We start from the raw sequence: 23,869 nt of genomic DNA, 5'->3' as shown, positions 1-23,869 counted from the left end.
CTTTAAATTGACTGTAGTTACAACATCAAATATGCAAAAATATATACATATATTATCTGATGAATCGCTAATTGAAATAAATGAAAATTTATTTTTTAAAATATATAATACAGATATATGTATATATTTATATAATAAAAATAATATGATAAATATTATATAATAAAAATAAATTTTGATTTATTTCAATTACAAAGTGAACCATCCACTCTAAAAAAAATCCACACATCAGAAGCTTAAGTAGTAACTTTGGAATAAGGCAAATTCAATCTTCAATTCTGAGACGCTAGATTTTGAACGATCGAGAGATCTGTGCAATAGGCAACGTAAAATTACATCTCATGGCACATATTGTTCATGCCAGTTCCCTCTAGAATTAAAAACGATGACGCTATAACAAACAGGAAACCGCGATCGCGACGCAATTTTAGCGGGATTAATTAACGATATACCAAAGTCGATTGTATCATGGATGTTGACGATGACTCGATGATGATATTGTGAAATGGAAGTTATTTTTATACTAATGCGCAGAGTGCTAGCTGTGCTTTCATTTAATATAACGAGGAAATTACTTCCTTAGAATTCGAACGAAATAATATTTGCGATCGTAATTACGATGCGGAGACATTCTGCATTGGTTCAAAGAGAATTTAGATGGAGAGAACAGATTATACATCACACCTTGACAGTAACAATAGCGGATGGCAAAAATGCATTCCCCCGCGATGTAGGAGCATAAAAATATAAATGGAGTCATCTCCCAACGATGATCGATTTAACGCGGTTGTTGATTGTATCGCGTCTCTTTAGCCAAAGTTAATAAATTCTCTAGCTTTTTTAGATATTTTTTCGAAATTTAATAAAGGACATATTTATTACGACGCAAGAGTCATTATTTAGCCATTATTTTTTCGACACGGGCTTGAAATACATAGTAGACAATGGAAGAGATCGGGTTGCCGTATCACTTTTATACGCGGTTTTCTACCGTGCCGTTGCGACAAATAATCATCGTCCATCGCCGGCAGGAAGTCGATGAGGAGCTCGACCACGAAGAGATTTTCGGTACGATAATCGTAGGGAAACTCCGGACGTCCATTGTGACAATGGCCTCCCGAGGCAGCGTGATAATTACCTGACGCGGAGTAATAATGTAGTAAACAGAAAAGAAGCGCTGAGACTACTGTCTTTATCCCGATATTAAAAAATCAGATATCATCTCGCTGACCAGCGAAATAAAAACGGCGAATCGCTGACGGTGACGTCAATCGGGAATCTAAAATGTGACGTAATTACATACGCAAGTGACGTCTTTTTATATCGGAGCGTTTTCATCTCGCGTTTTTTTTTTGCACGAGAGAAGAAGAGATATCGATATCGTTACTTCCTGCCATTCGTGACGCACCCTCAGAAGAAATCCTGCTGATCTACATTCGGAAACAATCCATTTCCTGCCTTTTTCCCGCCGGTTTTTCTCGGACATGGCGAAGGACGAGGGAGTGCAAAACAGGAAGAGCAAGAGCAAGTGAATGAGCGAGCGGATCTCGACGTGGAAATTGGAAGGAGAAGGATCGTCAGGGCGGCACCTGACCGGAAAGCGTCACAGTCGGCGCATTCAGCCTCGTTCTCTCCTTTCCCTTCTGCTATCTGCTTAGTCGACTTCTCTCTTTCTCTTTCTTTCTTTCTTTTTCTGTTTTCGTCCATCTTCTCCATGAAAGGGTTGTACGTTGTTTCCGACGTGCCTACTCGCAGCGTCAGGCGCACAAGAAAGAATGTTAAAGTCAAGATCAAATATTTGCGACAATATCAGTGCTAATTATAAGAATCTCCGACGTAGACTACGCAAATATTGTCAAGATAGGAGTTACGCGATTTGAAAGATTGCGATATTGCGTTTATCACAAAAAATGGCGAAAAAAGATGTATATTATTCGCGGGATTTTACGCATCGATACGATAGCGCAATGTCTATAATGCCTAATATGAACGGTGAGCACTAAAAGTGGGCTCTGGCGAAAGCAAGAATGAGAGGACGAAGGGAGAGAAAAAAAAACAAGAGAAAGAAAGAGAAGGAAAGAACGAATAGGTAGGTAAGGACACATAATAGCAGGATGTTACAACGCCCGTGTCCGGTACATAAGTATCTGGTTTCATAAATGAAAGTGTCTTCATTCATAGATACATATTTCCATACAATCGCGGCTCTATTGGTTCGTATCTTATGATATCGCCGTTATGTGTTGGCAAGTCCGACATATATCACATACGTAACACATAGCACCATTATATACAAATTCCTAGTAATGCGGCGCTACTGCTGCATTAATGATAAAGTTGTTTAGATATCGCGATATTGGGGCGAAAAGGGAGGAGCGCGCGCAAAAATGCGATTCGTGCGCGACGAATAGAAGGAATATATCCCGTCGTGTGTTACACGGTTTATACAATAGAGAATGAGGTATCTAGCGAATAAATATACGAATGTCTATGCGTATTCCCATTATAGAAATGCATTATGTTATCGTGCTGACATTTCTAAAAAAATGAAAAAATAAAAAAGGCAAAAGGAGAAACTCACGAAGGATCATGGGAATAGAATCGACCTATATTTATATTTATACAGTAAAGACACACGGGTCCCGTTCCCCCTCTTGCGTATATAAATCGAGCACGCGGCGAGGACGCACACGAGGACGCACCCTTTACGTAGGAAGCCATCCTTTTCCTAGCATCCACAGTCCACACAGGAAATCTCAGACGCACCCACCGAAACAAGCCCGCCCCCGTCGACCGGAGCCGATTTAATGTTTCGTTTCCTCTACGACGATAGGGGGCTACAATTTTATAGAAGCGTTGTTTTATAGCAGCAAACTTGAAAAAACACCAGCGGTTACGCTCGCGAGTCGACGCTATAATTAGATCTTGATTGAGGGCATCCCTCAAAGAAAAGGGGGAAAGAGGCCTTGAGGAACAGGTAGGGTGAAAAGGGAAAATGTAACGTACAAATTATGAGAACGTAAAAATCATCAAAATAAGTTTACAAAAAAAAATGTGCACAATCAAAATAGCGCTAAGAATTCCTTTTTCATAGGATATTTCACATCTTATTTTAAAGTATATATTTTATATAAAAATATATATATTTTTTTTTATTTAATATTTTAAAAAATATTTTAATATAAAATGTATTATTAAATTTCTATAGAATTCATATATGCATCAAGATTTGAATAATTTTCAAAAAAATTCTGGAACGGAAAAAAATCCGTTCTTTTTCAGAGAGAAATATCTATTTATGAATAGAAAGTTTTTGCTCACTTTGAGAAATATTTTATCCCGCGACTAGGTCTGTGGTTTAACGCGGAAAACTTGCGGCGAGTTGGCCGCGGACGAGGGTGGATAATGCGCGGGCACGAGATAGTAAATTTTATAAAATAATATCCTCCCATGCGACGCTGCATATTCATTTTTCCGGAGGGACCTCCCTACTGGGTCTCTCCCAGGGATAAAAGGGGAGGAAGAAGAGGGGGAGGAGGAGGAGGGTTTCTCGCCACTGTCCGGTTCGAGCCGCGTACATATGTATGAGCTTCTGGTGGACGCGCCGGTCATGCCTCGACGAATCCGGGGCTTTCTGCCCTGTATTTTCACCGACAACGCGCCCTTTCCTCTCACGAATAAACATTGGGACCGATTTCGAAAGCAAGAAAAGAAAAAAAATAGAGATAGGCAAACCGGACGATTAGCGTTTCCCATCTTCCTTCCGTGAAAACTACATAACGATACGTGGTTACTGATTATTCGAGAAAGAAATCGTTAAATATACTTGTCTAAATACGCAGATGTACGAAGAAATCGCGCCTTTATGCAAATGTCATTTTGAAATCGCTCGCGACTCTAAAGAAATCGCGCTTGTCAAGAAAACACAATTATTCTCGAGGAAACTACAAGAAACTATGTTTACTTTCACCCGCAATGCCACGATTATATCGTTTCGCTGTGCAAAGAAACGCTCCAGGAGTTTCCTAACGTTAAAAGACGAGGGAGACGCGAGACGAGTTTAATTAATAATTTAATTCTGATTCGCGGTTTCTCCAAAAATTTCTCGAAACACACCTGGTGATCTTACCGTGATACATATCGCGACACCCCGAGCAAAATTATTGTATACTAACGTGACGTTCTCGTCGTTAACAACGTCGGCTCTTCCTCGACATACGTCCAAGAAAAGCAACCCGCTCGCTCGCTTGCATTAAAGAGCAATTAGCCGCGGCTCGCGAGCACGCTGATGCCCGGAAGCGATAGAAGCGGGCCGCGCGTGCCACCCTTACCTCCTCTTCTTCTTCCTCGTGCACGTGTGTATGTATATCGTCTTGTACATGTTCCTACACTTACCACTTGGTAACACGTTTCGCACTCGCAAACTCGCCTGACTCCAAGCACTCGAATATAAGGACTTCCCTCTTTCTCGGTTCCACCGTCGTCGCTTTTTCTTCCTGTCTTTGTCGGCGAGGAGCGCGCCTCTCCTTCTTCCTACGTATAAACAAAATTGTTAGAGAATTGTTAGAAAATTTTCTAGAGAGAGAAATGTCTTCCTGTAAAATCGTGATGTCGTCCCATACAGCACCGAATATTGCGGTAATATTGCAATGTTATTATAATGCTACGACAATATTAATAATATTGCTGCAATATTCTGTGTTGTATGTGATTTTATGATTTTAATCTTCTCGATAGGCGATAATTATTTATAATTCAGACTTACAAATTAATTGCATTCAATTCAATTGATAAAAATTGTTGGAGGATTTAAATATTGTGAAGAAACAGAAGAAATGAGAAGCGCAGATATTGTCTTACGTGTCTTTAGTTCGACGCGATTTATCTCTTTTGCTCGCGCGTCTCTTCCTTCCTTCGCTTCTCTAGCGCCGCTTGTTCAATTACCATCGCAGATAATCATTATCGCGGAAACTGTATCGCCGTGCCTCATTGCCCCAATCCTTAATTAGCTGCCGGCCAGACGATAATTAGTATGAAGCGGTGTCGGACAGTGTCGGACGTGTAGATACATGTTGGCGAGAACGAGACGGTACTATGTGAAGTTTGTCCTCGGTTCTACAGCGCCATCTTTCACGCGCGGCAAAATTGATTTGACGCTTAAATTAATTATGTCTCCCCTAATTAATTTACCTCAATGGTTTTTATCGTTTTCCAGAACAGTTTTCAGGCGTTGCATCCGCTCGTTTATCGATATCTTATTTTTCTTTACAATATTTCTTGTATAAAAGTGTCTTCCAGTAAAGTATCGAATAGAAATAAAAAAAAAAATGAGAATTGTCTCCATAATTTATTCCAATAGTTTTTATATTAATTATTTTGAGAACACTTTTCACGCGTATATCCGCTCGTTTATATCTTATTTTTCTTTACAATGTCTCTTATGCAAAAGTGCCTTTCAATGAGGTGAGACATTGAATAAAGATTTGAAAAAAAAATTTTTTTTATGTCTCCCATAATTTATTCCAATAGTTTTTATTGTTTTCTAGAATACTTTTTACACGTTGTACTCGTTCAATTGTTATTTTCATATTCGATTGCTATATTCATCGCTATATTATTTTTATTTACAATCTCTTACGCAAAAATGAAGAATCAAAGAGATATTTAAAAAAAATAAGAATCATGTCTCTCCCATAATACTTTCTTATAAATATTCTTTATATATTGCATCTCCTCGATTTATCAATGTCTTATTTTTATTTACAATATCTCTTGTGCACAAATCTTCCAATAAGAAATCGAATAAAAAGATTTTAAAAATGAGATATTCTCAAAAGCAAACTTAAGATAAATTAATATAGCAAATTATGTCATGCAATACAATCTACAAATGTCGAATACACACACAGATTGTACATAGACGTGATATAGAATTATTTTAAACAAATATATGTAAATTAATTAGACATCCATATATATATATACTCTTATACTTCGCTTCAGTTCTTTCGGCTTAACGGCAATGATGAATCGAAGATCGCAACGTGCACGTGCGTGCGCAGTTAATTGTAATTTATACCCCGTCAACTTAGAGGCTTACATATATCACGCGCGTAGAGTAACTTCATTACGCAACTCTCTCGTTGGTTTCTGTGGCCTCGAATTAATTTTAAACGTTTATAATTAATCGTTGCGGCTTACCACCTCGAAATATGATTATCCCCTATGATTTCACACGAGAAGTTTTAAGTCTTTCTTCTTCTTTATGAATATTTACATTCCTTTCAAACGCACTCGCTCTTTTTCTTTCCATCCTTTTTCTCTTCCAATATTCCATCATATCCAGTTTTCGCAGAAACTTCCGAAAGATACTCCGTAGACGATGCTTCGCGTCGTCGTATAGCAATTTTGCGGGCAATCGTCTTCTCGTATCGTCTTTTCTCTTTTTCGCCGCGAGTACAACAATTGCAAGACCGTGGGCCGCCAGCAACCGGGCTTTGTCTCGCGCCGGTACCGAATCGGTGAGGGGAAAAAACGATGGCTGTGGATATGGGTATGAGTGCACGAGAAAGGGAAGATTCGACGATTATTCGAACGAGAGGCAGATATAAAGGGTCGGTCTCTCTCCTTTTCTCATCTTCTCTCCCATAAAGCGAAAACAAAGATGTATACGCGCCACTACTTCACTTTATGCTGATCGATTTGTGGTGATTTTATATCCTCGCCTGTCTATATAGCCCTATGTATCGGCAGGCCGTGGCGGATCGCTTCAAACGGGCCGCGATACTTTATATTTGTGGTATAAACGTGAAATTGAGCTTTACATATTCTGGACAGAAAGGGCTCAAAGTGCTCTAAAATGCGCGCAAGAAATTTCTTTGTGCTGTACGTGGAATAGTCGCTTCGGTCGAAACATTCTTAGTATCGATATCGCCGTCCTGCGTGGAATAAAAAATTCAATAATTATTTCTTCTCGATATAAAGATTATCGCGAAATCATACGACAATGCATTTTTTATTATAATATTGGAATTGTATTAATATGTATGTATTCCACATTTTTTTTTTAATTTTATATATTTTAATATATTCTATTTCCATTTATATATAAACAATAAAAAATATATATTTGAGAAGGATATAGTATATAAATTTATTAAATTATGATATCGCATAAATACATTATTATTTTGCTTATACGATTATAACCCGCACTTTGGGAATATTTTTTATAGATCTTTATCTTATTTTTATAGATCTTTTGGGAATATCTTTTATAGATCTGTTGTATTTTTTTAGTCATATATTTTTTAAGTCTAGAAAATAAATGTTATATTATATCAAATAATCTCTCTTCACAATAATTACACATTGAACATGTAAGTACACTTAGGAATTGCATATTTTTTTAAGGCTTATACACTATGCGTTGCACATATATATTCTCCCACCCAGTCTCTCTTTTACAATAAAGCATAAATCTTGTATCATATAAGAAATCAAGGAAGTGTCCCTCATTATTATATTATTCAGAACGCACATATCGAGAAATCTATGTTATAAATAATATATATGAGAGCTACCTCAAATAGGACATTTGGACTCGAAGGAATCTTCCGGATCTGTAGAAATGTCTTCTGTTGTGAGAGCAAGAATTTCTTCACAGACGCGTTTATAGACCCACGCATCACCTTTTAATCTTTTTCGGCGAATACCAACTAATCGTTTTCCATCTGGACCTATCTCCAAAAGGCAGACTTCAAGCTCAAAGGAACAGGAATTTTGAGAGGAGACTGACTTAGACGAATTTTTCTTATCTTCCGAAAACGACTCTTCAGTCTCTCCTTGTAGAATAAATCTACACAATATATAATACATAATTTTTGATAACACAACTATGTAGAAAATGTATCAAGTATTAAAACAAATTTAGAATTACCCTTTCTGACGACACATTATACCCTTTCGTCGAAGTGCTCTTCGCAATTTCGAGAGGACATGCTTTGGACAACCGCTGCACGTCGCGGACACATTAGATAATCCCTTTGAAACGAAAAAACATTTACCATCATTCACGATAAAATGATTTCTTTTGACAATATTTTTATAAGTTTATTACTGTTAATATACCTTTCCTGACAGTACATTTGGTTCCTCGGGATCTATATTTTCATTCTTCACTCGTCTCTTTGGTGTGAGAACATATCTCACTCGATTCAATCCTCGTTCTAATCCCATTATAACTTTTCTTGCACTCCCGGGTGTAGATGTTTGTGAAGTTCTAAAAACAAATATTATATTTCAAATATTATATATCTATATATTACATTATTCCTATATATCACTAATTCACAAATTTTTCTTACCTAGAATCTGGTGTTAAACATTGTGTAGGAGTAGTAACTGATTTATTTTCGGGCGGTCTTTTTGCTGGAACTATATAAAATTATAAGTAATCGAAATCATAAACACAAAATATTATTGACAAAGAATATAAATGAATATATATAAGATATACTATGTATATAAGTTTAATATACTTTCGAGTAGTGAGGATTTAAATGTAGTAGTGCTTGAGGGATGCTGTATCTTCTAAGAAGTTTTCAAGAAGAGGTACACTGGGATTCTTAAGTTTAAATTGTGTTTATTAGCAAGTCGTTCCTCTTTTCGAGGTAATTATCTGCTTTTCGCGCGACTACTGTAATTTATGACGGTCGGAAACTTTCATTAAAGTTTTAATTAGGTGGTGTGTGCTAGCATCACCCAATTAGAAGTAAAACTTTAGAAAACGCACTAGGAGACTAATTGCGGCTGCAATACGTTCGATAAATGTTTATTGTATGTAAAATATACATACTTTAAATAATAGTTTAACATTGATACATTAAAGAAATACGCAAAAAAATTTCTTTAAAGATTAAACAAATCAAAGTCACAATTAAATTCATTAAAAATTTGAATCTATTTCTTGATAAAAAAAACATGCTACTAAAAATTAGGATGTTACAATGAAATGTAACGATTGGAGAATGACGAAATACTTACTGGGTGATATATCATCAGGTTCTCTGCTTCGTAATCTTTTTCGTGCTGGTATACATGGTGCTGTGAAGTTATTTTCATCACTTTTTTGGGGCAGAAGATTATAAGTGACATCAACCACGGGAGATAGCTTATTATTTATTTTACTTCTTGGAGAATGATCGAGTTTGGTTATAAAATTGTTGATTACTGCTTCGCGTTGTGGAAAACTGGTACCATTCTATACAAAAATAAAATATGTATCAATTTAATATATCAATTTCATAAAGAAATATACCATTGAAAAGAAACATACCATTTCTGGCTTAAGATGAGATTTTGTTGCTATTTTTAATGAAAGTCCACGTAATTTTCTATCAAGCAACAATAGATATGTAGCTGTTCTATAATCAGTCCTATCACTCCGCATAAGTTTCTTCCATATGTCTGTATTACTCTCACCACAAATAGCAGACATAGTGCTCAATACTTCGTCATCTTTTTCAAACTATATTTAAACAAAATAAAACTTATAAAATATTTATATCTATTTATGAAATCAATTTTTCTACTTTGAAAAAACTCTTACTTTTGTTTTATGAATAAATACTACAGGCTTCAAAGAATTTGATGTAATCCATGGATGATGACATAATTCATGAATAGTAATTCTCTTTACTGGATCAACTTGTAGCATTGATTTGATTAATGCTTTACTGTCATGAGAAAGCCAATATGGTTCCTCATATTTGCCACTCTGGAATAATACAATTTACTTACTTGTGCTATAATGTATAAATGACAAGTGAATAACTTACAAGTATCTTTTTGTATAAATTCTCTAAACTATTGTCATCAAAAGGTAAAAAGCCACATAATAAAGCATAAAGAAGAACTCCCATGCTCCAAATGTCTACTTCTGAACCTGCAGAAAAAAAATTTTGTATATTAAGTATTAAATAATAATAAAATTTGTATATTAAGAACACTTTAAAAGTTTATGTACCTAAATATTTCTTCCCCATTATGAGCTCTGGTGCTGCATAAGTAGGAGAACCACAAGAAGTATATAAATGTGCTTGCATTCCCATTTTGGGTTTTGCGCATAGCCCAAAGTCAATTAATTTTAAATTTTCTTCTTTATCCAATAAAACATTCTCCTATTAAAAAAGATGTATTTAATAAATCTAATTCATTTATCTAAGCAATGTAATTCATATAACAATTATTGTAAGAAACAGAAAATATATATGCTTACAGGTTTTAAATCTCTATGAGCATATCCTAAATTGTGCATATATGCAACAGCAGAAATTATCTGGCAAAAAAACCTTCGAGCTTCAATTTCGGGCAACCTGTTTTTCTCAACTGCAACATAAAGATATTGCAATATTGTTAAGACTTTCTTATGAGAATAAAATATTTTCCAGATTATATTTAGAGATATATATTACCTATATGATCAAATAGTTCTCCACCGGAACAATATTCTAATACCATAAAATAATGATTCTCTGTCTCTATCACTTGATACAATCTACAGATATGTTGATGCAACAGTGTCTTGAGTGCTTCCACTTCAAGCTTCACTCTTGGTAAATCTTCCTGAAATAAATATTATACGGTGAGATTGTATTTTGATAAACAAAAGAGATGAAGAATTTTGTAGATACTTGACACAGGTAGAGGAGAAAATTGTCATAAAATTTTGAGCATTCTTTAGAGATAATAAAAATTATTTTGACATTTATAATCTCCGACTTACGCCTAACGTCGTCTTCTCCATAATCTTGATGGCAACCTTCTCACCGGTAGCGACATGAGTTGCCAATTTGACTTTGGCGAAACCGCCGCTACCGATTGTCTTTTCCAGATCGTACAATCCTTTAAGGGCGGTGTATCGCACCATCCTGAAGCCCGGCCACGTGAAAGACGGATCATAAATATTAAAAATATATCCGGGTCTTGCCTTTCAACAACGTAACCGATCGCATACACCCAACTTTTTTGAACTGCCGTAAACAACTTTCCGCAGCCAATGGCGAGTCCTATTGCTGGCGGCGCCGGTTATCAGTGATGCACATACGCACGCAGTATGTGCCAGAGAGAAAACTGAGAGATGTCATGGCCTGCTTTTAGGTGATCCCTGAAAGCGATATTCCCTCTATGGACATTGAAAACGTGAACATGAACTACAAAGCCAATGTCCATGAATGTTCTCAGAGGGTATCATGTGCACAATTTCTGGTTTCGTTCCGTGCTATGTGCACGAAATGTCGGTAACACCAGAGTATAACAAGCACTCATATAAATTGATAGTAAATAAATTATGCAATCGTGAAAGATACTGTAATCTTCTAATGTAATGTTCAAAGATGAAATAAATATTTTTCTATATTCATTGCCATGTTTATATATTTTTATTTACAAAACACGAAATGCCTGCTGTGGAATAAAAACATTTTTAACCGTTATTTCTATAAATCTTAATTAGCAATAAACTGATCTTTGATTTATTAATCACTTTTTTAATTATTTAAAAAAGTTATTATATTATTAATTATTTACTTATTTATTTATTACTTATTTAATTATTAATACATGTATAGAATTTGTTAAATTAATCACTGATTGTTCTAAAGTTTTTATAATTAAGATTCGAAAAATATAGTTGCAAAATATTTTAAATATCTCTTCCTTTATATAAAATATAAAGAATTCATATGTTCCATTCTAATATAGTCAACATTATTTATATACTTTTATTATAATTTTCTTACCAGCATAATATTTTTATGCTTAATATTTTATATAATACAATGTACTAAATTATAAAATTTAATATAATTACAAAATAGTATTACTATTAATAAATAGGTTGTATTCATACTGTCTTTTAATTTCTAATCATTTCCAATCATTATGCATTTCTATTATCTATTTCTATTATCTATTATTTTCTTCTTCGAGTTCTTGGATTATTATGGTTCATTGTATATTCCTTGGTGTTAAAATCATAGGGATTATCATCATTTGTCATGTTTATTTTTATTCCTTTCTGGAGCCCATCGAAATATTTTCTATGGACATTTGTTCTCTCTCGAGTATAGATATTCAAATCACTCAGAGAGAGAGAAAGAGAGAAAGAGGAGGAGAAAGGATTTGAGATATTCAAATCACTGTAGTTGTCTTTTTTCTATTTTCTCAATTACTGTCTCTTTTTCTTTTATTTTATTCAAAAATATTAATATAATTAAAAATAACATATATATAATTTTGATATCTTTCTTAGTCTGATTCTTTCCCTTCGACTTGTCCGGCATAGGTAACCCTAAGGCCGGCATTCATAATTCATTCTTATATTTAAGATCGTTTTAAGTAAGTTGGAAAATACAACTATTTTACTAACTGATCGGAATCTCAAGACGCGATCTAAGATCATACTTAAGATTATTTTAAATATAAAAATAGTCTACATATATGAATATCGGCGTATTAAACGTTACTGCCGGCATAGCTCTTAGGTTCATTAGAGTACTCAAACCTCATCCGGCAAATGCCTCTGTAAGGTGGAGATACGAGGAAACGATTTTTTTTAAATTTTATTTTTATTTTCTTTCAATACAGGGTTTAATACAAAAGTGAATGTAAAATATAATTTGAAACTTAATACAAAATAATTTTTATTTATTACATGGAATAATTTAATACACGAAAATGTCTCTAAAACATACATATAATATAAAATTTACTAAATATTTTTATATAGTCCAGACAAGCCCGATTAGCGATAATTAATTATGCAACATTTATCATTGATAATCGATATGCGATAATAGAATTTAATAAGTTTTATGTAACGTAAATATATATAATCGTGATTAAAAGAATCATTAATAAAATTATTGATCATTTCTTCGATTGTAGAAGAAAATATTTGCATTATTAGCGCATTTTGTGTAGATTATCAAAGGAAATATTCAAAATACGAAAAAATAAAATAAGCTTCAATGTAAATCAACAATTAAATTACAAAATAAATCGCGATTTAAAATTCGCGAGAAAACGCGAATAAATAAATCGATAATAATAGGAATATTCGATTACGAGAAATATACGTATAATTTTTATAATATGATAATCAAAACTATCAATAGATACGCGCGCGACATAATTATTATCACACAAATGATGATACACGAAGATATTTTGATAAACATTTGTGATCCGCATTGTTTATGAACAATTATTACTTTAATGATATTTATAGAATAAAATATAATTCCCGCGACTCTTTATCTCGTTTTATTTTTCAATTATTTAAAATTTAATTATTTAATTTAGAATCAAAACGCACAACAAAACAATCGAATCATAAATCGAAATAATTAACATAATAAAAAGCTTTGCGATACATGAAATTAACAAATATTATTTAATTAATCCATGTAATCTAAAACTTTTAGACACTTTAACATTTCGTGTATATGTTAAAGTACGTAAAATATATCAGCAGTGAATGGATAATAACACGATCGGCTTTGGCGGCGTATGACGCGCTGTGTTTACATGTACGGTCTTGATATCATTCACACGGCAACATTCGAAGAGTAAGGTGCGAAATACTTCGTATATTATTAAATTTTTTCTCTAACGATAAAACACAATTATGACTAGTATTAAAACATAATTCGCTATGATAATTATAATTAGTACTTGCTAAACTTTTAATTGTAATTACTACGCGATCGGGAATGCCGTGCAAAATGTCTCGCGATTTTTGCGTATACTAATATTAATTAACTAATCTTAATTAATCTTGTTTTCAGGAGTAAAAGTGAGTGCAACGAAAAAATAGCGAAGAAAAGGAAAAGCAAGTCTAAAAAGCACTGGGCCACGTACTAAGCAACATTATCCGGTAAATAGTTTATAAATTATTTAACATTTTATCATTTATATTCAGATTATATATATGTCATTTATATTCAGATCATATATATATTGCATGTTTTCTCAATAACGATTCTCTCTCTTTCCCTCTCCCTCTCTCTCTCTCTCTCTCTCTCTCTCTCTCTCTCTCTCTCTCATTGTAAATTATCTAAATTATTTAAGTTTTTAAATTATATTAGTATAACATATATCTAAAATATTCTGGATTATCTTATTTTAATATACTTAAAATATCTATAATAAAATATTCTTATATTATTTAACACTTTTACATAGATAGTAATATTTCATAAACTGCTTCACAATAATATATTTAAATATTTTATGCATAAAAGATTCCACAATGAATAAATTGTTTAATAAATAATCAATTTTAATCAATCAATTAAAACACTTCTATAATTCAACATTCTATGCGTGTGTATTTTACAGAATATAAAATATTTCGACAACGAATTATCAATAAAATCATGACTTTGGCAAGAGTAGTGCGTTGTTTATATATTACAGTTTTGCTATCATTTGCTCGGTGATATTCAAGCAATAAATAATGATACGAAACGTTTCGTATACTAATTAATTGTTTAAATAATAAATAAACATTTAATTAATCTATAAATATAAAAACTTCTACAATTTAATATTTTGCGTTACAATCAAACAACTAAACTTCAAATTTTTCTAAAATGTGAACATAAATTAATTATTAATTAAATGATTGCTATCACAACTTTATTTATTATTTTAATATTTTCATTCTTATAATTCGTATATTATACAGCATATAATATGCGTATCAGTAGCATACGCATTGCTGTAGCAAGTAGCGAATAAAATTTTAATCTCGTGTAAAGGTAAATCTCATGTTGCTCTTTTATCATTTAAGTACGTATATAAGTATGATTATTTTGTATGATTATTGAGAGTTTCGTGCAAAGTGCGCCACGTATTTGATTAATTATAATTAAATCGTGTTTTCGTGAGTGAGTGAATGCCACAAAAAGAAATAACGAAAGATACATAAGAGAAGAAAGGAAGTTTAGAACATACGGAGTAAAATGAAGTAACATGAAGTAAAACAATCGAATAATATATGCAAATAATTAGCATAACGAAAGGCCCTGTGACAAATTGTTTAATAAATAATCAATTTTAATCCATAACTTAGAATGCTTCTATAATTTAATATTTCACGATAATGTACAATATATTTTATAATATATAAAATATTTCGGTAACGAATTATCGATGACACGATGTTCGATTTTGGCAATATAAAATATAAACAGTAGCACGCTATACGGTGCCGCTTTATCATCATTCGTACGGTGACTCTCGAGTAATAAAGTAGTGGTAAGAAACGCTTTGTATATTGTAATTTTTTTACTAAACATGATTACAATTAGTATGGAAACATAATTTACTATAAATTTAAATAAAAATTAATTAACTAAAAATTAATTAGCGACATCAAACGGTATAGCAACGATAAATCTTTATCAAATCGCAATCATTGATTGTCGCGATTGAAAATTGAAACAGGTTATACATAAAAGAGGATAAGAGATTATGTTGTGATATTTCGATCATTGATACTTATTACAATATTCCTCTATAATATTAGAATATAATATTAGAATCAAATATATTTCGATTCAATGCTTTAAGTTTTCTTAATTTTCCTAAATACACAATTTAATCGAAAATCGATGAAATTATAGGGATTTAAAATATTAAATAAACACTTTGATAATTGCGATTTTTACGGACTATAATTATTATTTTAATAATTAGAACACAAATATATTTTATCCGTGTTACTTTATAGTTCTACTTGATAATCTAAATCTAATTTGAGATGTGAGAGAACGCGAAGTAAAACAATCGATTTATAGAAGCAAATAATTAGCATGACAAAAGAATGTGTGAATTGTTTGTTAATAATTAATTTTAATCAATAAATTAAATACTTTCATAATTTAATATTTTACGTTAATGTATATTTTATAATATATAAAATATTTCGGTAACGAATTATCGATAACACAATGTTTGATTTTGGCAATATAAAATATAAACAGTAGTACGTTATACCGTGCCGCTTTATCATCATTCGTACGGTGACTCTCGAGTAATAAAGTAGTGGTAAGAAACGCTTTGTATATTGTAATTTTTTTACTAAACATGATTACAATTAGTATGGAAACATAATTTACTATAAATTTAAATAAAAATTAATTAATTAAAAATTAATTAGCGACATGAAACATTATAGCAACGATAAATCTTTATCAAATCGCAATCATTGATTATCGCGATTGAAAATTGAAACAGGTTATACATAAAAGAGGATAAAAGATTATGTTGTGATATTTCGATCATCGATACTTGTTACAATATTTCTCTATAATATTAGAATATAATATTACAATCAAATATATTTCGATTCAATGCTATAAGATTTCTCAATCATTCTAAATACACAATTTAATCGAAAATCGATGAAATTATAGGGATTTAAAATATTAAATAATCACTTTGATAATTGCGATTTCTACGGACAATAATTATTATTTTAATATTTAGAATCACAAATATATTTCATTCGTTTACTTTATCATTCTACTTGATAATTTAAATATAATTTGAGATGTGAGAGAACGCGAAGTAAAACAATCGAATTATAGAAGCAAATAATTAGCATAACAAAAGACTGCGCGAATTGTTTGATAAATAATCAATTTCAATCAATAAATTAAATACTTTCATAATTTAATATTTTACGTTAATGTATATTTCATAATATATAAAATATTTCGGTAACGAATTATCGATGACACGATGTACGATTTTTGCAATATAAAATATAAACAGTAGCGCGATATATGGTGCCGCTTTGTCATCATTCGTACGGTGACTCTCGAGTAATAAAGTAGTGGTAAGAAACGCTTTGTATATTGTAATTTTTTTACTAAACATGATTACAATTAGTATGGAAACATAATTTACTATAAATTTAAATAAAAATTAATTAACTAAAAATTAATTAGCGACATCAAACGGTATAGCAACGATAAATCTTTATCAAATCGCAATCATTGATTGTCGCGATTGAAAATTGAAACAGGTTATACATAAAAGAGGATAAGAGATTATGTTGTGATATTTCGATCATTGATACTTATTACAATATTCCTCTATAATATTAGAATATAATATTAGAATCAAATATATTTCGATTCAATGCTTTAAGTTTTCTTAATTTTCCTAAATACACAATTTAATCGAAAATCGATGAAATTATAGGGATTTAAAATATTAAATAAACACTTTGATAATTGCGATTTTTACGGACTATAATTATTATTTTAATAATTAGAACACAAATATATTTTATCCGTGTTACTTTATAGTTCTACTTGATAATCTAAATCTAATTTGAGATGTGAGAGAACGCGAAGTAAAACAATCGATTTATAGAAGCAAATAATTAGCATGACAAAAGAATGTGTGAATTGTTTGTTAATAATTAATTTTAATCAATAAATTAAATACTTTCATAATTTAATATTTTACGTTAATGTATATTTTATAATATATAAAATATTTCGGTAACGAATTATCGATAACACAATGTTTGATTTTGGCAATATAAAATATAAACAGTAGTACGTTATACCGTGCCGCTTTATCATCATTCGTACGGTGACTCTCGAGTAATAAAGTAGTGGTAAGAAACGCTTTGTATATTGTAATTTTTTTACTAAACATGATTACAATTAGTATGGAAACATAATTTACTATAAATTTAAATAAAAATTAATTAATTAAAAATTAATTAGCGACATGAAACATTATAGCAACGATAAATCTTTATCAAATCGCAATCATTGATTATCGCGATTGAAAATTGAAACAAGTTATACATAAAAGAGGATAAAAGATTATGTTGTGATATTTCGATCATCGATACTTGTTACAATATTTCTCTATAATATTAGAATATAATATTACAATCAAATATATTTCGATTCAATGCTATAAGATTTCTCAATCATTCTAAATACACAATTTAATCGAAAATCGATGAAATTATAGGGATTTAAAATATTAAATAATCACTTTGATAATTGCGATTTCTACGGACAATAATTATTATTTTAATATTTAGAATCACAAATATATTTCATTCGTTTACTTTATCATTCTACTTGATAATTTAAATATAATTTGAGATGTGAGAGAACGCGAAGTAAAACAATCGAATTATAGAAGCAAATAATTAGCATAACAAAAGACTGCGCGAATTGTTTGATAAATAATCAATTTCAATCAATAAATTAAATACTTTCATAATTTAATATTTTACGTTAATGTATATTTCATAATATATAAAATATTTCGGTAACGAATTATCGATGACACGATGTACGATTTTTGCAATATAAAATATAAACAGTAGCGCGATATATGGTGCCGCTTTGTCATCATTCGTACGGTGACTCTCGAGTAATAAAGTAGTGGTAAGAAACGCTTTGTATATTGTAATTTTTTTACTAAACATGATTACAATTAGCATGGAAACATAATTTACTATAAATTTTAATAAAAATTAATTAACTAAAAATTAATTAGCGACATGAAACGGTATAGCAACGATAAATTTTTATCAAATCGCAATCATTGATTGCCGCGATTGAAAATTGAAACAGGTTATACATAAAAGAGGATAAAAGATTATGTTGTGATACTTCGATCATCGATCCTTATTATAATATTTCTTTATAATATTAGAATATAATATTAGAATTAAATATAGTTTGACTAATGCTTTAAATTTTCTCAATCTTTGTTAATTAAATACACAATTTAATCGAAAATTGATTAAATTATAGGGATACAAATTATTAAATAATTATTTCGATAATTGCGATTTTTACAGACAATAATTATTATATTAATATGTAGAATGACAAATATATTTCATACGTTACTTTATCATTCTACTTGATAATTTAAATATAATTTGAGATGTGAGAGAACGCGAAGTAAAACAATCGATTTATAGAAGCAAATAATTAGGATAACAAAAGACTGTGTAAATTGTTCGTTAATAATTAATTTTAATCAATAAATTAAATATTATCATAATTTAATATTTTACGTTAATGTATATTTTATAATATATAAAATATTTCGGTAACGAATTATCGATAACACGATGTTTGATTTTGGCAATATAAAATATAAACAGTAGCACGCTATACGGTGCCGCTTTATCATCATTCGTACGGTGATTCTCGAGTAATAAAGTAGTGGTAAGAAACGCTTTGTATATTGTAATTTTTTTACTAAACATGATTACAATTAGTATGGAAACATAATTTACTATAAATTTTAATAAAAATTAATTAACTAAAAATTAATTAGCGACATGAAACGGTATAGCAACGATAAATCTTTATCAAATCGCAATCATTGATTGCCGCGATTGAAAATTGAAACAGGTTATACATAAAAGAGGATAAAAGATTATGTTGTGATACTTCGATCATCGATACTTAATACAATATTTCTCTAATCGAAAATCGATGAAATTATAGGGATTTAAAATATTAAATAATCACTTTGATAATTGTGATTTTTACGGACAATAATTATTATTTTAATAATTAGAACACAAATATATTTTATCCGTGTTACTTTATCGTTCTACTTGATAATCTAAATATAATTTGGGATATGAGAAAACGCGAAGTAAAACAATCGAATTATGGATGCACATAATTAGTATAATAAAAGTTTCCGTGATAAATTTTTAAATAAATTTTTAAATAAATTTTTGAATAAATAATCAATTTTAATCAGTAAATTAAAATACTTTATTAACTTAATATTCTGCGTTAATGTATATTTTACAATGTATATTTTACAATAAAATATTTCAGCTAATTATCGATAACACGACGTTCGATTTTAACAATATAAAATATAAATAATAGGGCTCTATACGTTACCGCTTTGTCATCATTCGCACAGTGACTCTCGAGTAATAAAGTAGTGGTGAGAAACGCTTCGTATATTATAATTTTTTTTGTTAAACACGATTATGATTATTCTTGAAACATAATTTATTATGAATATTAATAAATGTTAATTAATTAAAAATTAATTAACGATATGAAACTGTAATGCAACGATAAATCTTTATCGAATCGCAATCATTCATTACTGCGATTAAAAATTGAAACAGATTATGCATAAAAGAGTATAAGAGATTATGTTTTGATATTTCGATAATCGATGCTTATTATAATATTTCTTTATAATATTAGAATATAATATTAGAATTAAATATATTTCAACCAATGCTTTAAATTTTCTCAATTTTTGTTAATTAAATATACAATTTAATCGAAATCTTATTATGTAAATTTAAATTTATATACTATATTTCAAAATAAATTCCAAATTATATATATATTATATTATATATTATATATTATATTATATATTATATTATATATTATATATTATATATTATATTATTAAATGGAGTGAGAGTAAAGGATTTGAGAGCTTTTTTACTCTCACTCCATTTAATTATTTTTTATAGAGAGCTTATTAATTACAATTATTATATTATATTATATTATATATAAAAAAAAATTATATATAATATAACCCTCCCATGGGGTACACCTTGTCGTGGTGGGAGGGCTTAGTACTTGGATGGTGCCTTGAGATTTATTTTAAATTTTTCTATTTACGATAAATCTTATGGTGCCTGAAAGGGAAGCGAAGTACCCTTTCGCGTCGTCGGTGCCGTCAACGTGTCGCGGACGGCTGCGCTTCGTAACCGCGTTTTCGCGTTATAGTATTCTCGCGTTATCGCGTTTTCGCGTTTTCAAAATCCCAATTTCGTTTTTGTCAACGAGTCTCTCCTTCCGACGCCAACTAAGTGGGATGTTTCATCGAGTCGTTGCTTTGCGACGTACTCGCGCCTTGTGCAACGTGGCACTTGGTGATGCCGGCCGCGCAGAACGTAGGTCCAGTACAAAATGTACATGGGCGCGCGGGTTCGATGCTTCGCGCTCGATCGGCTTAGTGATGAACACGCTCTGCTTCGTCAATTGATTTGGCCCGAATCGGTTAGAACTCGATCGATTGTTCGAAATGGTCGTCAATGGGTCCCTTCTCTTTGCTCGTCTACCCTACAGCCACACGCCTAGCGTGTGTTAACCCTGTCGAGGAGTCGAGTGGATTCCCCTAGGCACGATTTTCGCTCGGTAAAAGGGGTTGCCTCCCCATTTTCTAAATTGCTGAATGTTAGCTTTTAAAAAATGTGGGTATCCTCTTCTTTTACCGTCTATCAGCCTTGTGTACTGCGCTAGTGATATAGCATCCGTGCGGGTCACTTGAAATCGTGCTTAGCGGGTCCAGGTTCGATACGAGATAGGATAATTATGCGCGAAAAAGAGCTGGTGAACTTTATTTTCCTCTATTCCGTCAATCGTTTCGTCTTCTTTCCGGTTCGGGCCTAATCTTTGCTCGTTGTATCGTTGCATTCCCGACCTGTTGGCTCGAAATTGATTCTCGCGAAATGAAATGGGATTTTCGCTCGTACCGAAACCGGGAGTGTCGGACAAAGTATATATATATTAAATATATACATCGCGCGACAAAATTTTTAATCGTACCGAATTAGTGCGGGAGTGCCGTTTAGTATCGCGCGTAAAATAACGAAAATAGCGATATAAAAATATTGCTCGTGAGTGCGGGAGTGCCGTTGAAAGTATCGCGCGTCAACAACATGAGAGGAGGAGGAGGCCTGGGAGAGGCATCTTGCATCGGCGGAGCAACCTGATGGTGAATATTTATTATTTGTATATCAATTGTTATAAATCGTACGCATAATAATTCGATCTTATTATTTAAATGAATTAAAGAGAAAATTAGAGAGAAAGATTTTTATAAAAGTTATATAAGACTTTTTAAAAAACTTTCTTAAAAAACAGTTTTAAAATTTTATAAAAATTTTCCACACGTGTTTATCTCTGCTTATTATTTTACACATCGGATATAAAATTCCGCGCGATAAAAATTTTTTGAAATATTGATTGCATTTTGTGAGCATTAATATAAATGAATTTTATATTTGTATGTTACAGACAACTAGCTTCGATAACAACAACTCCGCTGTTGCGCATCAGTGCCGGTGAGTGAGAAAAACTTTTATTTAACTTTAAGGTAACGGATTCGTAGAGATTGTAGATGTAGATTGTAGATTGTAGACTGTAGATTGTAGATGTAGATTGTAGATGGTAGACTGTAGATTGTAGATTGTGAATTGTAGAGTAAGTCCGTTGCCTTAAAATGGATGAGCTAGGATAGATTAAATTAAATAACTTTTAATAAATTCTTTCGAAATGCTTTGCATCTATTGCGAAAATATATTGAAGTATTAATTTAAAAAAGAGAATCAAGAAAAGAAAATTTTTTTTGTAAATACTTGACTAGTTTATTAAATCAAGAGCACGCATTAATAATTTTAACAATTTTATCAATTTTTGATACTACTTTATTCTTATAACGCGCACTTATTTTATTCTAATTTCTTATATCATAGCTCATCCATTGTAGAATTTGTTTGTAGATATTGTTTTTAAATTTTACTTTAACTTAAAATAAAGCCAAACGTTTAATTAATTAAATAATTTGTAATATCATAAAAGTTATACACATACATGAATTTTATATTTTATTAGAAAATATAGTATATAGAAATTTGTAGTAATTTGGCTTTATTTGAGTTAAAATAAAGTTATATTCAAATATTTAAGAAACGATCGTAAAATCGAGCGATCGTTACGATGAGCGTGAAATATTTACTCTCATTTGCCGGTAATTAATCGGCAAAAGAAGGAGTGTTTATCTCCTTTTTCGATCTCTGATTAGAGATCGAGCGAGAAAGTGGCCAGAATCAACGAAAAGTAAGTTCAATTGGCCTGAAGAAAAGCTTTACGTACAATAGTACGTAATGTCGGACATTTATTTACGCGGTTAGAGAATGTAATTAGGGCACGTAATTAAAATATACGTGATCAGAGATAGGCTTTCCTCGAATAATTTCACTTAATCGAGAAATAGGATTGTTAGGGCTATTAGGTGATCATTAGGTTTTTTTCCTTTCAAATTCCTTTCTATTATGTCATGCTATTAGGTCATCATTAGGTATTCCTTTCTATTATGCCATGCTATTAGGTCATCATTAGATTTTTTTCCTTTCAATTTTTTTTTCAAAAAGTAGAGGATTGTTAGTGCTATTATGTGATTAATTTAGCTGATTTTATATTATGTATCTTTTAAGAAATCAGGAAATGTAGGCTTAAATAATATTAGGGAAAACAAATTAATAAATATATCAATAATTATATTATTAATATTAAGAATTTTTAAGGGATCAATATTTTTTGAGTGTTTTTTTATAGGTATTTTATTTATATAAGGATGAAAATTAAATTGTTAACACTCAATAATTTATATAGTAATACGAATTTTTTTGCGAAATTTTATGTACTTATCTAATACGAAATTTATGTACTTTTATGTAATACGAGATTTTTTATAAAAAATTTAAAATATAAATTTATATATTAAGCTATGTTTTAGTAATATGAATAATAAATTTCGTATATTTATGAATTTATAAGTTATTTTTAAATATAGAAATTGAAAGATTTAAAATAGAATTAAGAATGAATAGAATTTATAGAATTTATAGATATTAAAGAATGAATAGAATTTATAGAAAAAGATTTATTATTAAAATTCCAAAAAAAATTTTGATTTAAATAATATTTATAAATAATAACTTTTCGAAAATTTATATATTCAT

The 23,869-nt window shown here is 30.8% G+C and overlaps 1 protein-coding gene across 2 annotated transcripts; it reads right to left on the bottom strand.

The window, feature by feature from the left end:
* Window positions 1–5,985: 5,985 nt before the first annotated feature.
* LOC105253944 (maternal embryonic leucine zipper kinase) lies at window positions 5,986–11,102 on the bottom strand. Of its 2 annotated transcripts, XM_011262325.3 has the most exons (13): window positions 10,787–11,102; window positions 10,476–10,626; window positions 10,280–10,389; window positions 10,028–10,181; window positions 9,840–9,946; window positions 9,611–9,778; window positions 9,338–9,529; window positions 9,046–9,262; window positions 8,367–8,436; window positions 8,131–8,281; window positions 7,940–8,043; window positions 7,584–7,858; window positions 5,986–6,938 (listed from the first exon to the last, which is right to left on the bottom strand). In XM_011262325.3, the coding sequence occupies exons 1-12, from the start codon at window positions 10,928–10,930 to the stop codon at window positions 7,585–7,587; spliced, it is 1,842 nt and encodes a 613-aa protein (XP_011260627.1). In that variant the 5' UTR covers window positions 10,931–11,102; the 3' UTR covers window positions 5,986–6,938; window position 7,584. The 2 variants fall into 2 exon arrangements, with proteins under 2 accessions (XP_011260627.1, XP_011260628.1); XM_011262326.3 differs by lacking the exon at window positions 5,986–6,938 and having other exon boundaries at window positions 7,267–7,858.
* Between the last annotated feature and the right edge of the window lie 12,767 nt (window positions 11,103–23,869).

This window comes from Camponotus floridanus, unplaced genomic scaffold, assembly GCF_003227725.1.
Source record: "Camponotus floridanus strain SB8 unplaced genomic scaffold, Cflo_v7.5 scaffold21, whole genome shotgun sequence".
Classification (NCBI taxonomy): domain Eukaryota; kingdom Metazoa; phylum Arthropoda; class Insecta; order Hymenoptera; family Formicidae; genus Camponotus; species Camponotus floridanus.
Note: the sequence above shows the minus strand (reverse complement) of the source record. Positions and strands in the feature narration are given on the sequence as shown.

Coding starts and splice junctions, on each gene's coding strand:
- LOC105253944 (XM_011262325.3), bottom strand. CDS start 10,930: ATGGTGCGATACACCGCCCTTAAAGGATTGTACGATCTGGAAAAGACA. Junction 10,182..10,279: donor CTCATAGAGATTTAAAACCT/GTAAGCATATAT, acceptor CTTTTTTAATAG/GAGAATGTTTTATTGGATAA. Junction 8,044..8,130: donor CAAATGTACTGTCAGGAAAG/GTATATTAACAG, acceptor TTCGTTTCAAAG/GGATTATCTAATGTGTCCGC.